The sequence below is a fragment of the Carcharhinus amblyrhynchos genome, chromosome 11 (assembly GCF_965287045.1).
Source record: "Carcharhinus amblyrhynchos chromosome 11, sCarAmb.v2.hapA, whole genome shotgun sequence".
Taxonomy (NCBI): Eukaryota; Metazoa; Chordata; class Chondrichthyes; order Carcharhiniformes; family Carcharhinidae; genus Carcharhinus; species Carcharhinus amblyrhynchos.
The window spans coordinates 77765291-77782035 of record NC_137334.1 but is presented as its reverse complement, the minus strand read 5'-3'; the positions used below and the strand labels follow the sequence as shown (position 1 = coordinate 77782035).

Sequence of the window (16745 nt, the reverse complement as noted above, 5' to 3'; positions counted from 1 at the left end):
CCTGATCAAAATTATACACAGTACGGATGTTTCCCATTCCAAGTGAGGTTACATCTAGTCATCATTTGCAGATGTTAATACCCTGCACTGAAAATGACAATTATTTGATCAAATAACGGCAATGCTCCTGTCATCAAAACAAAACTGTCACCCTGTTGTTCATCAACTCCGGTAATATTAGTCACAGGATAAAAACAAGTGTAATTGTGGTGATCTTACTTGAAGGATGGAGGTAGATGATATCTTTGACTGTGAACTCCCGGGGCTGGACCAGCTTTAGACAGTCAGCAATGAGGCTCAGCAGCAGGACCCAGGCCGAGGCAGGCCGGGTTTCCATTGCTGCTCTTGGGCTGGAGCATACAGGTGTCCAATGAGATGTCTTTTTCCGCAGTAGAAAGTACCTGAAAACAGAGTGACAGGTTTTCTGTGAGATCACCTCCAAAGGGCAGGAGGGCAGCCAGCCACTTCAGACATATTCACCAGTTTGAGACATATTTGGACCGGCTTACAGTCTTGACGGTCTGTCTCCCCTGACATCAATTTAGCTTTTATTAAAAAAAACCCCAAAATCATATTGAAGACATTCAATTCGTTTCACAGCGGACAAGGTTCCCCCCTGCATTAGCCACAGGACAAAGGATTGAGTTTCACTCAACCGCACATCAAACCTACTGAGACGATTCTCTTTGGCAAATGACTGACAACTCTGCCAGTCATTTCCCTTTCTTTGGCAGCACGTCAAATAAGGCAGATGGGATGTTGGGCAGACGGTGAGTCGGGGTTGCTTGGGGGGGGAAATGGATGAGAAGAAGTTTAAAACAGCTGCAAATTTCAACCAGCGAAACAACAAAGAAAAAGGTGTAGAAAGACCATCGGTCAACTCAAAAGCGTCATTTCTTCCAAAGTTTCCTGGGGCTATGGTTTTGAATAATTCGATTCGTTACATTTTTCCTGAGGTACCAAAGTGTCAAATCCACTTAGCCTTTACGGGCAGAACCTTGGCCTCAGCGGGGCTACCACAGCATGCTTTCCCCCAGTCACTCATCCACCGCTGCTTCAGGCTTACGCTATTGTAATGCTGTGGCCTTTGCTTTGCTGCGTTGCCCGTAAAATTAACTGACAAATTCACGGAGCAAAGGATACAATTGCTCATTTGTCTGAAATGATTAACGTGGGGACATGTTTTCTTTACCATCACCAGATGAGGACACAAAAGGTTTCAGCTTCCTGATGGGGAGAAACGTTATTATAAATATTTTCCCTTCCAGCTCAGCGCACCTAATAAAAGCTTGATTCACCCAAATTATAAAACCCTTTGTGAGCAGGGCCAGGCTTAATGCAGTCACATCACTGACCCTGATAATTCGTTCCATTCCTGTCTGCAGTTAGATTACATTACCAGCAGGTCAGAGGAAAAACCTGAGGCTGTGCGCTTCGCTTTAATGCGTTATGTTCTGTCAACCACTTATTAAAAGGGATAACGGAAAGCATTTCAGCACCGATCAGGAATTGGCTACGCATCATACTGCAGCCCGTTGCAAGTGATTCCAAAGTCAATATTTATTATTCAAACAAAACACCTTGTGTGGTGGAAATCCACTGATCACAGACTTCTATTTGTACAGCCAAGCCAGCGTATTGTCCACATCTGATGAGTCGTGCATATGAATATTTAAATATTTGAATAAAGGAGAATTAAGACTTCCTTCAAAAAGATCCTTCAGGCTTGCCAATACATCTATACAATGGAAAAGGTGTGAAAACCCAATGATTAACTTAGCATGGCTGTGTCAAATGAAAATGTTACAACAAATGACCTGCACCCCTTTTATAATTGCACGCACACCTTCAAGGAAATGCAGGATGTACTTACCTGGCAGCAATGCAACTAAGGTGCTGCTTAGAGTTATGGCCATCAATTAAAAGAAAGCAATAAGAAATACCTGTATTTACATCGCTCTTTCTTATAACACCAAGTCCTCTTGCACAATGCATTATTCTGGAACGCTGTGACTGCTGCTAGTTTGGTTAATACTGGAGGCTCAGCAATTAAATAAATTATGGCATTAATCAATTGAGGAGCACTGACTGGGCCACCAAGCAAACTCCCCGCTTTCCTTTGAAAGAAGCAGTAAAGTCTTCATTATTCACATGAAAGGCAGATGGGGCTCTGGGTTTAACATCTCATTTGAACGATAGCTGGCAGAATTTTTCCAGCAGTTCACACCAGTGGGATGCTCTGCTCCTGCTGTGGTGAACGGAGAATTGGCTGAGCGTCAAATTTTCTGTCCCCGCTTGCAGCGGCAGCAGGGAGGGAACGGCCAGAACATTCTGGCCAGTATCTCTGAAAATGAGGCACTCCTTCCGTACTGACTGGAGTGTCAGTCTAGTTTATGTGATTAAGGTTCCGGTGTGGGACTTGAACCTACAACCTTCTGACCAGGAGGCAAAAGTATTTCCAACTGAGTCCAAGTATATCTTATTGGATTTTACGCTCCCAACTGAGCATTAATTTGTGAAAACACCAGTGTTTTACGTACAGATATCCCAGGAGTGAAATTGTATCTCATTAAGCCCACTTAGCACAAGGTGATGATTGTCCAAACAAAGGGTCCAACTTTGCATGGCCAAGCCAACAGCCAAATATGTCTACGACTTTCTAGTTTTTGCAATGGAGAGAAGTCCTTAGTGATGGTCTTAAACAGGAAACTTGAGCGTGCTAAAATGGAATCTCATGCCAGTTTTAGGACCCAAACCAGAAATTGGCTGCATTCTGTGCAAACCAATTACAGGCCTTCTGGGTTCAGGTTTACCTGAGCTACATGAGGCCTAATCAATCATCCTTAAAGGGACCACTGGAGACTGCCAACAAAATGCTCATTTTGTTTTTAGAAAGAAGCTGGAGCCAGGAGGAACAAGGGTTTTTCCTCACAATTAAACTGTGCCACACTGTCATCCACTGTTCACCCTCTCCCAATTGTCTTCCATTCCACCAGCTCCCCCACCCTTCTTGAATGACCACAGCACAGCCATGCAATACGAGTAAAGCAGATACAGTGCTTGCACCAACCCAAGGAATGCCCTCCTCCCAATAAATTGCAGCCTATTTGTTCTGGTCAGAAACAAGCTGCCTGTACTTGGAATCAGAAAGTCGTGGATTCGAACCCCTCCAGCGCTCATATTCAATGCAGGGGCACATCAAGCAGTGCAGCCCTGTTGGACATGTCTATTTTCAGACGAGAGCTTAAATTGAGGCCTGTTCTCTTAGGAAGGTTGTAGACACGGGTCAAGGGAGGTGTAGGAAAAATACATTGTTAAGATGGCGGCGCGGGCTCACTGGGCCAAATGGCCTGTTTCCCGTGCTGTGTTGTTCTTTGTTCTAAATGTTCCCAGTTGCGACATCCCTGCATTGCGCCAATGAAACTTGGACAACTCATTAACGCCACATTAAGAAGCTGAATTACTTCTCAACCAAACTCCCCGAGATAACGACTCAAGATCAAGCGGCAAGACAAATAAAACAGGAAACGCTCAGCAAATCAGACAGTATCTGCGGAAAGCACAATAGAGTTAATTGCTGGAAATTTACCAGGATGGGCGCGGCTTGTAAAACAGAATTCTTTGTCAGCCTCGGACGGGATTTTACGAGCCTCGCCCATGCAAGGTGGTAAAATACTGGCCAATATTTCAGTTCCAAACAATTTTTCTACAGCTCTCAATCATCAGGACTTGAAAAATGAACTCTGTTTCTCTCTCCTCAGATGCTGCCCGTCCTGCCGAGTTTTTCCAGTGCTTTCAGTTTTTATTTCAGATTTCCAACAGCTTGCAGTATTTTGCTTTTATTTTAGTGTTTTAGGTCATTGACCTCTCACCAGAACATCAATCAGAAATATTATCCTTTCTTTCTCTGCTGAACTTTTTGGCTCTTCTCAACATTTTCTATTTTTGTTGAGATGTGTTGCTTACAGAACATGTTTGTTAATTAAAGGTTTCTGTGTAGTCTTCTGTATGTTAACAATAAGTCTTTATTAAATATTTGTAATGATATACAATGATACAGTAGAGGGTACAGGCATGAAACTATCTCCATCTCTAGGACTTAACATGTCTCTGGCAAACACCACACTGATCTAGGTTTGGGTCATATGCATTCTTACATCACTGAGCGAGCAGTACTATACACGGTCTACTATTAATCTTATATGTATCAGACCATGGTGGCACAACGGTTAGCACTACTGCCTCACAGTGCTAGGGACCTGGGTTCAATTCTGGCCTCGGGTGACTGTCTGTGTGTTTGTCCTATGTTGGCACTCCAGTTGTCCCCCAGTTTTCTCCCACAGTCCAAAGATGTGCAAGTTATGCGGATTGGCCATGCTAAATTTCTCCTTAATGTTCAAAAATGAGTAGGTTAGGAGGATTAGCAGGGTAAATACATGGGGTTACGGGGATAGGACCTGGGTGGGATTGTTGTCGGTATAGACTCGATGGGCTAAAAGGCCTCCTTTCACGTTGTAGAGATTCCAGGAATATAGTTTTTATTCCAGATTTCCAACATTTGCAATATTTTGCTGTGGCAAGATAAGACTCAGGTTCTTTAGGAAGCAAGTGCCAAGCAAAGATGCTCTGATCGATAAGGCACAGGTGGTCAATTCATGCGATGCAATGTCTGATAAATGAATGCCAAAGATGACCTTCTATGGTGTGTTGACAATGGGGAAGCGGTTTTATGAATGTCAGTAAAAGCAATAGAAATATTGATTAAAGCAGCTCTGAATCAGTACAAATTGGGCAAAGTGGGAACAACATTCCTGAGATAAGAGAACACATTGAGAACACATTCCTGCTCCCATAACATTGCTGACACTGAACGTCAACACCAGTTTTTTCACCTCCGTAATCAAGATTCCCAACTTGGTGAATTCTGGATCCATTGTTTAAGCTGTGGACCTTCATTCTGAGAGAAAAATGAGGCGGACATTCTAACTGCTTTCTTCAGTAATGAAGGATGAATAATGACAATGTCAGCTGCAGCAGTGTTGCTCAGTCTTCATCCAAGTTTGTTAACCTAAAGCAGAGGAAAGGCTCCTCTAAGCATCATCAATTGGATTGAAAACAAAATTGGCATTGAAGAATAATGGGGCTGCTTAGATGCAGATTGGTGGATGTCTGGTGCAACTGTATGGAGGATACAGATTGCATGGAAATATCTGGCAGTGATTGCATAAAGAATAATAGGTACCTGAGGGTAATTATATGGAAAATATTGGGTACTGGGAAGGGGGGGGCATTACATCGAGAACTAAGGTGTAATTAAATGATAGTCTTCTAACTGAGCTTTTCATGTAATGTAAAGGCCATGAAACAAATGTTTATCATCATCACTGGAACTAAAATGGAGATTAAAGCTTTTGAATCACTGATTGTGTTTTATTATTTTTGTGTACAATGTTTTCTCTGTATTTGATTGATTCTTGTTGTAACATGCAACAGATCTCTTTGGTAAATGTATTTCAAATTTTTGGTACATGGTGATAATCACATAGAAAGATAAATATTCATTATTTTATTAAAGTGTATCTGCTGGTGATTACAATAAATTCTTTTTCAGTACATCTTTGTAATAAAGTTGAAAAGCACGCAGGACAGGACTTTCCAGCCACACTAGCCCCAAAACTGGAAAATCCTGCCTGAAGTTAATGGACCTTTGCACAGTTCACCCCCTGCTCGCTATAATTCCCATAGCGCATGGGATGGGAAAATTCTGCCTATAATATATTTCCAAACTACAAACTCATAACATCCAGAACTTGGTTCTGAGATAGCACAAAGGAGTGTTTTTGTTCCTACAATGTACAGGAAAAAAAACAAGAGTTTGGGTCTGGAAAATAAAGGCAGGAAATCTCCAACCTTGCCTGCGGCTGGGATTCTCCAGTCCCGCTGCAACAAATGGCATTTTGGTTGAGCGCCAAATTCTCCGTTCTTGATGTCAGTGGTGGCGGGGTTGAGGAGACAGTAGAATTCGGGTCAAGGCGTGTGGGAGTGCCAATTCACCGGCACTTTGCTAAACCAAATGTAAATTTGGTGTGGTGGTCTTCAATAAATGTAGGCTGGAATTCTCTGGCCGTTTATGCTCCACCACTGCTGCCTGCTAGGACAGAGAATTTGGCGCTTTGATAAATCTTCATTCACTGCAGCGGGACTGGAGAATCCCAGCTGCAGGCAAGATGGGAAAATCTGGCTTGGGATAAGTAACCTGTGTGGCAGTGTTGCGTTTGGATCTGGAATTCCCTCTCACTGGGAGTGACTGAGAAGTAGTCTGCAGCCAACAAAAATATTATCAACTGGAACAGAAAGTGTGTTGGTTTCATGTTCAAATTCATTTGGCTGACAAGACTTTGTTCTCCTGTCGAACATTAAATGAATAAAATAAAGTACTTGGGGCATTTGAAAATTTTGTTGCTGACAGCCACTGTGGACAGCAATGCTAAAAAGTCCAAATGGTTTACAAAGGGTATTTAGCACTTGTCAATGAGGAATTTCTTACTTATTAAGATAGTATTTTCAGGAATATCGACCCAGAGTTCCTGTTTACAGGGCAGTTTGCGACCACATGCATTGTTAAGGCCCTCAAACAGTTAACCCACTTTGCTAATGCAGCAATTTTCTTTTCATCTTTGCCAATGAGGCTGATCGCTAGCAGAGGGCATTTGGGCTCACCTGTGTACAGGCTTTTTTCTGACCATTTTGATACATGTCTGGGAAGGCAGGCACAGCTGCCAACTGTATATGGTCTGATGCCTGCAAAGCAAGCTCTGCCAGCAGGGATATAGAGCTGGAAAGTTATCTGCCAACATGGACGGGGAAAGCCAAAGAGAGAACAGCCCTTAAGGATTGTACAATCTTGCGCACCATCCACCTCTATCGCTAGTGATGCTCACTCTTGGGAAGAAGCAAAATAAAGGAACAAACATAAAGCTGTGAGCAAATTTCAGTAATTTTCTCCTCGACTCCAGAAAGCAGAAAAATTCCATAATCAGGGTTATCCATGATGTAGCACTGGATGTCCTAAACAAAACCCCTTCCCCCCTCCAAAGTACATATCAATGTCCTTGGGAACCTGTCAGGTCTTTACTGATTTGGAGTCCAAGTTAATCGCTAATAGGTTCAGAAATGTAACAAGTTATTCTTTTGCTACAAGGGTCAACTACATAGGGTTAGAACGTGAGAAAGCATCCACCATAGTCTCATTAAACTAAGCGGTTCCCAAGGTGGATTTCAGGCACCATGTTTATGTATGAAGACTGCTAAAGTGAAAGGTACTTCAGTTAACTAAAACAACAAAAAGCTGATTTTTTTTCAAAGGGTGTATTTAGTGCAGAGGAGTTCTCAGGCAATCGCTTAATGTAGAACCTGCTCCCATTAAAATAATAAAGTGGTATACTTCTCCTCAGTTAAGTTGGGAAGTGTACAAGAAAACCAAAGTCAGCTATGGTGCCTGCTCTTGAAATCTATTGAGGAGTACATTGGAAAGTGTGCACACGAGAGCCATTGAGGTCTGCAACACAAAAGGGACCCTTTGGCTCATCGAACCTATGCCGGCAAAAGACAAACCGCTCAACTATTCTAAACCCATTTTCTAGCCCTTGGTCCATAGTCTTGGCAGGGTGATACTGTGATGATTCCCCATGATTGGGAAAGTTGGTACACGTCCTGCCTCACATACGCTGAAAGAAAGGCCAATGTTTGGGGTCAAACTATTCCAATAGGCAACATGTTCAAGAGGGAAGGGGAGAAGATGAATTCATGAATGCTGCTGTTCTGTATCAGAACCAGCCCTGGACGAGAGGGAAAGTCCAAATCGACGACTGCAGACCCGCAGCCAATGCATAGAGACTGAGGAACAGCCTGTCCCAGCTTCATTGAATGGGTATTACAGTTTTTTCAGAGAAACTGTTCAAATACAGTGATAGGGACTTGTGGGATAGGGTGTAGTGAGTCTTCAGAGGCATGTGTCAGAAGTAGGTAGCTAACGTAGATTTAAGGCTGTTTACTTAGAAAATTAAGGCTATTCACTGAAGTATCCTGTGAAGAGATTGATTGAGTTTCATCAAAGTACAACAATCGAGTCCAACAAATATTGGTTTTACTTGATAAGGTGTTCAATAAAGTTGTGTTGGACCTTCACCTGACTCTCGTCCCTTTTGTCTATCTCACCGTGTAACGCACCCGAGTTAAAACAGATACTGCAAACTGGTCAGGATTGGTTAGGGTACATCTACCCACCTTTCACACTCTAGTTTCTCTTGATCCTATGAATGTTTTTTTACAACACGGGTAGTCTGGCAAAAGGAATCCCTGAGGTAAGAAAGGCTGCGGCTTTCATTCTGGGGTTGCATGTAGCATCACTGTTCTGCCCGCAAATGCACAAAGGAAGGGCAAATGCTGAACTATTTGCGCTTCCTCATTTCCATGGCAGATCCCGACTCTGTTCAGTTGGACAGGAAGTTCACTCATTCGGGTTGAGTTAAAATCTTAATGGGGGCCAAGCCACATCACCAACCACATGCACAATGGACACTGCCAGCACTGGGAGGGGTGGCTTAGCTATCGGCAGAAGCCAGAAGGAAGAAAAGCTGACCAGTGGGATTTTTTTTTAATTCATCCATGGGCATCATTGGCTGGCAAACATTTATTGCCCATTCCTAGTTGCCCTTGTTCAGAGGGCAGTTGAGAGTTAACCATACTGCTGTGGATCTGGAGTCACATGTAGGCCAGACCAGGTAAGGACGACGGATTTCCTTCTCCAAAGGATGTTAGTGAACCAGATGGGTATTTTTCGACAATCAACAATGGTTTCATGGTCATCGGTAAATCCTTAATTCCAGATTTTTTTTTATTGAATTCAAATCCCATCATCTGCCATGGTGGAATTTGAACCCAGATCCATGGAACATTAGTTGAGTTTCTGGATTATCAGTCAAGTGATAATATCACTAGGCCATCACCTCCCACCTTTGCGTGGTTTTCCTGTGGGTAATTAACTACCCACTCCCGAGCTTTGTAGGGAGGCTAAAGTTAAAATTGCTCTCAAGTGGCACAACCTGAGGCATAAACACTCGATTCCCTGTCCCCAATCACTTGTCTATTTTACTGCTTCTTTCAGGAAATGCAGGAGAGCCAGTGAAACATGCTGATAGCAAAAGGAATTTTAATAACTGAGATACACCAATGAGTAATTATTTCATAATATTTACCTCAGCAAAATAAGAGCAGAACAAAAACCCAATTCTGATCTTTTGTTTCCAAGCATTGAAAAAAAAATCAGTATCAGGGCAGCACGGTAGCACAGTGGTTAGCTCTGCTGCCTCACAACACCAGGGACCCGGGTTCAATTCCGGCCTCAGGTCACTATCTGTGTGGAGTATGCACGTCCTCCCCGTGTCTGCAAGGGTTTCTGGGTGCTCTGGTTTCCTCCTACAGACCAAAAATGTGCAGATTAGATTAATTGGCCATGCTAAATTGACACGAGAGTCGGGGGATTAACAGGGTAAATGAAAGGGGTTGCGGCAGTAGGAACTGGGTGGGACAGTGGCCAGTGCAGATTCGATGGCCCGAATGGCCTCCTTCTGTACTGTGGGGATTCTATGATTCTAGAATAAAGATTCTTTGCTATATCCAGATAATACCGTTATTGATAAACGGTCATTCCCCTAAATGATATTTTGGTCTAAGATAAGGTGTCATGTACACACAACACTAGTCTCTAGTTGAGGGCAAGGCAAAATAAGACTGGGATTTGTGTTGGCAAGTAGCAAGATAAGTTGGCAAGATAAGTTTAAATCCTGGCAGGTCCTCCTCTGGCTGGTCACTAATAACAATAATTTACCATGAGATAATCATATGCAAAGTTACTTAGACTAGCTGTAAGACTTATGAGCTCCCTGAGGTACCTGCTTTGCTATCATTACCATTTCAAAGCAAGCATTTCCAATGCAATAGATTTTTATGGTGTTCTGTGCCCTACATGACAAGAACGTACATGATTTACTCAATATCATCCTAAGCAAATTGAACAACGATCCGCATCTTTCTGTATTTTTATATGATTTTTGTAAATGCATCCTCATGAGTGCATCCTCATGAGTACATTCTCACAAATATGCTCCTTAACCAATATGCATGGACAAGGAATCAGTGGCCCCTTGAGTTATTGCCTATTTCCTTCACAGCAATGAACCAGTCTGGTGATGATAGGATGGGAATCTATCTTATTACTGAAATGATCAAGATGTCATCACAAGGTTAAATTAAGAATTATTGGAAGAAGGGTACTTTTTAAAAGTATGCTTTGTCGCAAATGACAGGGGTTCACATCATATTTATTTATTCTATCCTTATTGCAAAAAAAAGTATTTCAGTCCAAGAATGGGGTAGCACGGTGGCACAGTGGTTAGCACAACTACCTCACGGTGCTAGAAACCCAGGTTCAATTCCTGGTTTGGGTCACTGTTTGTGTGGAGTCTGCACATTCTCCCCGTGTCTGCATGGGTTTCCCCCAAATGTTTCAGTTTCCTCCACAGTCCAAAAGATATGCTTGTTAGGTGCATTGGCCATGGTAAATTCTCCCTCAGTGTACCCAAACAGGTGCCAGGGGATTTTCACAGTAACTTTGTTAGAATCATAGAGCACAGGAGTGGTCTTTCGACTCATCCATTCCCGCCCTGATGTGTTAGAAACACCTGGACTCCCACCTAATGCCATCTGCCAGCACTTGCCCTGAAAGTTATGATGTGCCAAATGCTCATCCAGATACTTTTTAAAGGATGTGAGGCATCCCACCTCCACCACCCTCCCAGGCAGTGCATTCCAGACTCTAACCATCCTCTGGATAAAAGGGTTTTTCCTCATTCCCCCTGCCCCTCACCTTGAACCAATGTCCCCTCATGACTGAACCTCCAACTAAGGAGAACAGCTGCTCCTTATCCACTCTGTTCTCTCATAAATCTTGTACACCTTGATCAGGCCGTCCCTTAGCCTTCTTTGCTCCAACGAAAACAACCCAACCCTAGCAACCCCTCCTCATAACCTAAATGTTCTACCCCAGGCAGCATCCTGGTGAATCTCCTCTGCAGTTGCAATGTTAACGTAAATCTACTTGTGACACTAATAAATAAAGTTTAAAAAAGTGTTGAGAAATTATCAGAATGAACATTGCAAAATATCTGCTGATTTATTAGTGTTGATTTATTAACAGTCTCATTTACCTGGCAGCGATTACACATTCAAGTGGCTTCGAGCCTACCTATTCCCAGTTCTTTTGTCTTTCATACTTTAAATCACTCTGATGGGTAAGGTCCAACCTGTCATTTCTCTGAGAATGTATATCTTTATCTGGAGATCTAGGTAGACGTTTGAAAGCAAGCCAAGGAAACAAACAGCGAATCCCGTCAAGTAATTGTTTTTACCTATTAGGCTTAGTTTATCTCTTCACAAGGTCTCAGAGTATCACATCAAAGCTTATGTTAAACTTAAAGCATCAAGCATGTTTCAGAGAATTGACAGTTCAGAATGAGGTACCTTCAGCCGGTCGGGTCTGTGTCAGCTCTCTGAAAAAGGAATTCACCTTGTGCCATTCTCTCTGTAACCCCGCACATTCTACCTTTCCAAATAACGATCCCATTCTTTCTCGAATGCCTCAATTAAACCTGCCTCTGCCACACTTCCAGGTAGCACTTTCCAAATCTTAACCACTCACTGTGTGAAGAAGTTTTTCCTCAAGTCATCATTGCTTCTTTTGCCAATAATCTTAAATCTGTGCCCCAATATACCAGATCCTTCCATCATAGAATTCCTACAGTGCAGAAGCAGGCCATTCGCTCCATCGTGTCTGCACCAACCACAATCGCACTCAGGCCCTATCTCCATAACCCCATGCATTTACCCTAGCTAGTACCCCTGATACTAAGGGTCAATTTATCACGGCTAATCCACCTAACCTGCACATCTCTGGACTGTGGGAGGAAATCGGATCACCCGGACGAAACACACGCAGACACGGGTAGAATACGCAAACCCCACAAAGACAATGACCTAAGCCGGGAATTGAACCTGAGTCCCTGATACTGTGAGGCAGCTGTGCTAACCAATGTGCCAGCCCAGCAGGAACAGTTTTCCCCGATCTATTTGTCCAGATTCCACTCATCTTACAAAAGATGCATTTATGTATAAGTAATCATTGCTTACTTGTGGTAGCATAGTGGGTTAGCACTGCTGCCTCACAACGCCAGAGACCCAGGTTCAATCCTGGCCTTGGGTGACTGTGTGGAGTTTGCACATTCTCCCTGTGTCTGCCTGGGTTTATCCTGTGTGCTCCGATTTCCTCCCATGGTCCAAAGATGTGCAGGGTTGGCTATGCTAAATTGTCCCTTAGGATCCAAAAATGTGCACATTAGATGGATTAGCCATGGTAAATGCGCAGAGTTACAAAGACAGGGCAGGGAGTCGGCCTAGGTAAGATGCCTTTGTGGAGAGTTGGCGCAGATTTGATGGGCTGAATGACTTTCTTCTGTACCGTAGGGATTCTATGATAACTAGCTGAGACTCTAGTCCAAGCTGCCCCAGTTCAGCCACAACACTGGCATCTACCTGGCAATAAGAAAATTGCCCAGTTGTGTCCTGTATGCAAAAAAAAAGGACAAATCCAACTAGTCAAGTACCGCACATCAGTCTACTCTCACTCATTAGCAAAGTCAAGTAAGAGGTCATCGACTGTTCTATCAAGTGGCACTTGCTTAGCAATAAGCTGATCACTGACATTTCAGATTTGCCAGGGTCACTCAGCTCCTGATCTCATTGCAGCCTTGGTTCAAACATGAACAAAAGGGCTAAAATAAGAAGTGAGGTGAGGTTGACTGTCCTTGACATCAAGGCTGCATTTGATCGACCATGGCATCAAGGAGCATGAGCAAAATTGAAGTTTATGGGAATCAGGGGGAAAACTCTCTGCTGATTGGAGTCATTACCGGCTCAAAGGAAGATGGTTGTGATTATAGAACATAGAACATAGAACACTACAGCACAAACAGGCCCTTCGGCCCACGAGTTGCGCCGATCACATCAACACCTATCTATAACCCCCAATCCCATAAAACCCCATATACTCATCCAGAAGTCTTTTAAAAGACCCCAGCGAGTTCGCCTCCACCACCACTGATGGCAGCCGATCATTTTTATTGGAGGTCAATTTTCTCAGTCCCAAGACATCACTGCAGGAGCTCCTTAGGGTAGTCAGGATAGTGTCCTCGGCTCAATTATCTTCAGTTGCTCCATCAATGACCTTCCCTCCATCAAGTAGTCAAGAAAAACTAATGTTCAATGTTCAGCACTGTTCACGACTCCTCAGATACTGAAGGAATCTGCATCCACATGCATCAAGACCTGGGCAATACTCAAGCTTGGGCTTGAACAGTTGCATCACATAAGTGCCAGTCAGTGACCATCCCCAACAAGAGCGAATCCAACCACGTCCCCTTAACATTCAGTGACATTGCCATTGGTTGATTCCTCTAGTACCAAAATCCTGCGGAGGGCACCATTGACCAGAAACTGAACTGGACCAGTCATGTAAAAACTGTGCTACAAGTGCAGGTCAGAGGCTGAGAATTAACTGGAGGATAATTCATCTCCTGATTCCCAAAAGCCCGATCGCCATCTATCCACAAGGTACAAATCAGCTGTGATGAAGTGAGTGTGCAGCCAACAAAACTTAAGAAATTCGGCATCAGCCAAGACAAAGCAGCCCGCTTGATTGGCACCCTGCCCACCACCTCAAACATTCACTCCATCTGCCAGTGGCACAGACACCAGTGTGTGTCATCTACAAGACGCATTGCAGCAACTCACCAAGACTCCTTTGACAGCACCTTCCAAACTCGTGACCTCTACCACCTGGAAGGACAGGGACAGAGGATGCATGAGAACATCACCACCCAAATCCTTCTCCAAGCCACTCCCCATCTTTAACTGGAACCACATCACCCCCACTCCTTCACTGTCGCTAGATCAGAATCCTGGAACTCAGGGTTCCTAGCAACAATGTGGGTGTACCTACACCTTGTGGGCTGCTGTGCTTCCAGAAGGCGGCTCACCATCACCTTCCAAAGGGCAATTAGAGATGGGCGATAAATGCTGGTGTCACCAATGAAGCCCACATCCCATGAATGAATGAATAAAAGAAATCAGCCTTGATCATTTTTGAAGTGCACACCTTTTTCTTGAGTGTTAGTCCCAAAGATCAAACTATTAATATCACTGGCCAGTTCAAAAGACAAATAAGTTTGTAACTTTTATAGCCATTTTGTAACACTTCATTTCACCTTGACAGTGAAGAATTCCTGAAGCAAATTGCATTATAGCACCTGGTCCTATTTAGCTGGCTTCTTGGTTCATGTAATTGGAGCTCTGCTCTGGTTACGGTCATTAACTCTTACCATTATTTAACTCTATGAGGAACCATCATATTAGGAAACCACAGACAAAGACTTTCTCTGTGCATCGTGTGTAATAAGCTTGTGATTTTGTTTCACATGGAGCAGAGGGGAAATCTGATCTGCACCTTAATCGGCCTCCGTCCCAGCACTCAATCTGAGAGAGTTACTGGGAGTAATTTTGACTGTGAGCAATAGCAGAGAACGCACGATATCACTTGACCACCCAGTAGACGCGTCTCCCAGTTATGGTTCCCATTGGAGCCTGGGCCCAAATTCAAATTATAGGTCGGTGCCCAATGACATTGTCAGAGCCCTGTTGACTTTGGTAGGTGTTCATCTGGAAGCCTGATTGGTAAATCACGATCGATGGCTTTCTGGCAGTGACACAACCTGCATATTTTCATTACTGACAAGGAGTGAAGGGTTAAAATTGCCCTCATGAAATTACTGGTGCAGCAGGCAATGTTAAAAAGTGAAATTTGAAGAAAGCAAAGAAGTGTGATATTTAATAGAATTTATGAGAGAGCATGCATATTTCTTACACACCCCCTGGAGAAAAGTTGTTTTTTTTCATTTGTTCATGGGACATGGGCTGACCAGCATGTATTGCCCGTCCCTAGTTACCCTTAGAGGGCAGTTGAGAGTCAACCACATCGCTGTGGCTCTGGAGTCAGATGTAGGCCAGACCAGGTAAGGAAGGCAGGTTTTCTTCCCTAAATTAGTGACATTAGTGAATCCAATGGGTTTTTCCGACAATCAATGGTTTCACGGTCATTGGTAGACTCTCAATTAGATATTTTTTATTGAATTCAAATTTCACCATCTACCGTGACAGGATTTAAATAGGGTTATTACCAGATTATTGGCTGAGTTTCTGGATTGGTAGTCTAACAATAATACCACTAGGCCATCGCTTCTTGAGGCTGCTGACTTTACACAGGCTGACTCACAGCAATATTACACTGGGGGCAGCCTTTATAAATGCGAGAATGGGATCTCTAGTTCTTAGGAAATGTCTTGCTGTCAAGAGTTTCTGGCCCTGCTGATTAGGCCCACCAGCAAGGAAATCCCACGGCTGCTGCTGGCACTGCAAGGGAGATACCATAGAAAGGCTGACCATAGAAGATGCTGGACTTAAAGACAAGTCTTTAAATTAGTCTTTAAATAAGTCTTTAAAAAGACTTTAAAAGTCTTTAAATCTTCCTAAACTAGAAAGAGTGCAGAAAGGATTTACTTGGATGCTACCGGGACTTGATGGATTGAGTTATAAGGAGAGACTGAATAGACTGGGACTTTTTCTTTGGAGCGTAGGAGGCTGAGGGGTGACCTTATAGAGATCTATAAAATAATGAGGGGCATAGACAAGGTAGATAGTCAATATCTTTTCCCAAAGGTAGGGGAGTCAAAAATTAGAGAGCATATGTTTAAGGTGAGAGGGGACAGATACAAAATTGTCCAGGGAGGCAATTTTTTCACACAGAGGGTGGTGAGTGTCTGGAACGAGCTGCCAGAGGTAGTACTAGAGGTGAGTACAATTTTATCTTTTAAAAGGCATTTGGATAGTTATATGGGTACGATGGAAATAGAGGGATATGGGCCAAATGCGGGCAACTGGGATTAATTAGGGGTTTTAAACAAAAAAGGGCAGCGTGGACAAGTTGGACTGAAAAGCCTGTTTTCATGCTGTAAATCTCTATGACTCTATGGTTAGGGACAGATCAGGAAGCCTGAGGTGGGATGTCGGTGGGAGGGAACACAAAGGGTGGGTTACGATCTTTGGCAGGTTGCTCCCAATGGACACAGAGCATTTCCCCAGAGGTGGTACACTCCCTTCAATCCCACACTGCCTGACTCGTAAAAGCATTAGGCCAGCTTCTTTTGATTTGCCTGCCCCAGCCTTTAATTGGCTAATGAAGGGCCTGAATAAGCTTAAAGGTGGCCAGGCTTCCTGACACCTTATCCACTTTTGGAGAACAGATCGGGAGTGGGAAGCTAATGGGCTAGCCGCCTGTCTTATTTTATTCTCCCCCCACCCTTCCCACTTTCCCCACCAACCAACCCCCCACGCACAACACCCCCCCCCCCCCCCCCCCACCACCCCCACCCACCCCACCCCCGGACATCCCAAAATAGTTTTTGGATAGAGACATACAGATGACGCAATTTGAAAAAGAATACATGCTTATAATAGCATACAGAGGCATTGGTCTGTGTTTGGAAAGGTCAGAATGAAGAGGTTACTGAGCTGTACCT

The 16745-nt window shown here is 43.6% G+C and overlaps 1 protein-coding gene across 6 annotated transcripts in view; it reads right to left on the bottom strand.

Moving 5' to 3' along the window:
- lypd6 (LY6/PLAUR domain containing 6) overlaps window positions 1-16745 on the bottom strand; it is a 208618-nt gene that overhangs the window by 32853 nt on the left and 159020 nt on the right. For 4 of the 6 annotated variants that reach the window (XM_080199396.1, XM_080199400.1, XM_080199395.1 and 1 more), the window contains exon 4: window positions 220-401. The exons of the other annotated variants lie outside the window; for them this stretch is intronic. In XM_080199396.1, the coding sequence (XP_080055522.1) occupies window positions 220-337 (118 nt within the window). In that variant the 5' untranslated portion in view covers window positions 338-401. The remainder of the gene's footprint in view (window positions 1-219; window positions 402-16745) is intronic. 6 annotated transcript variants of the gene reach the window in all.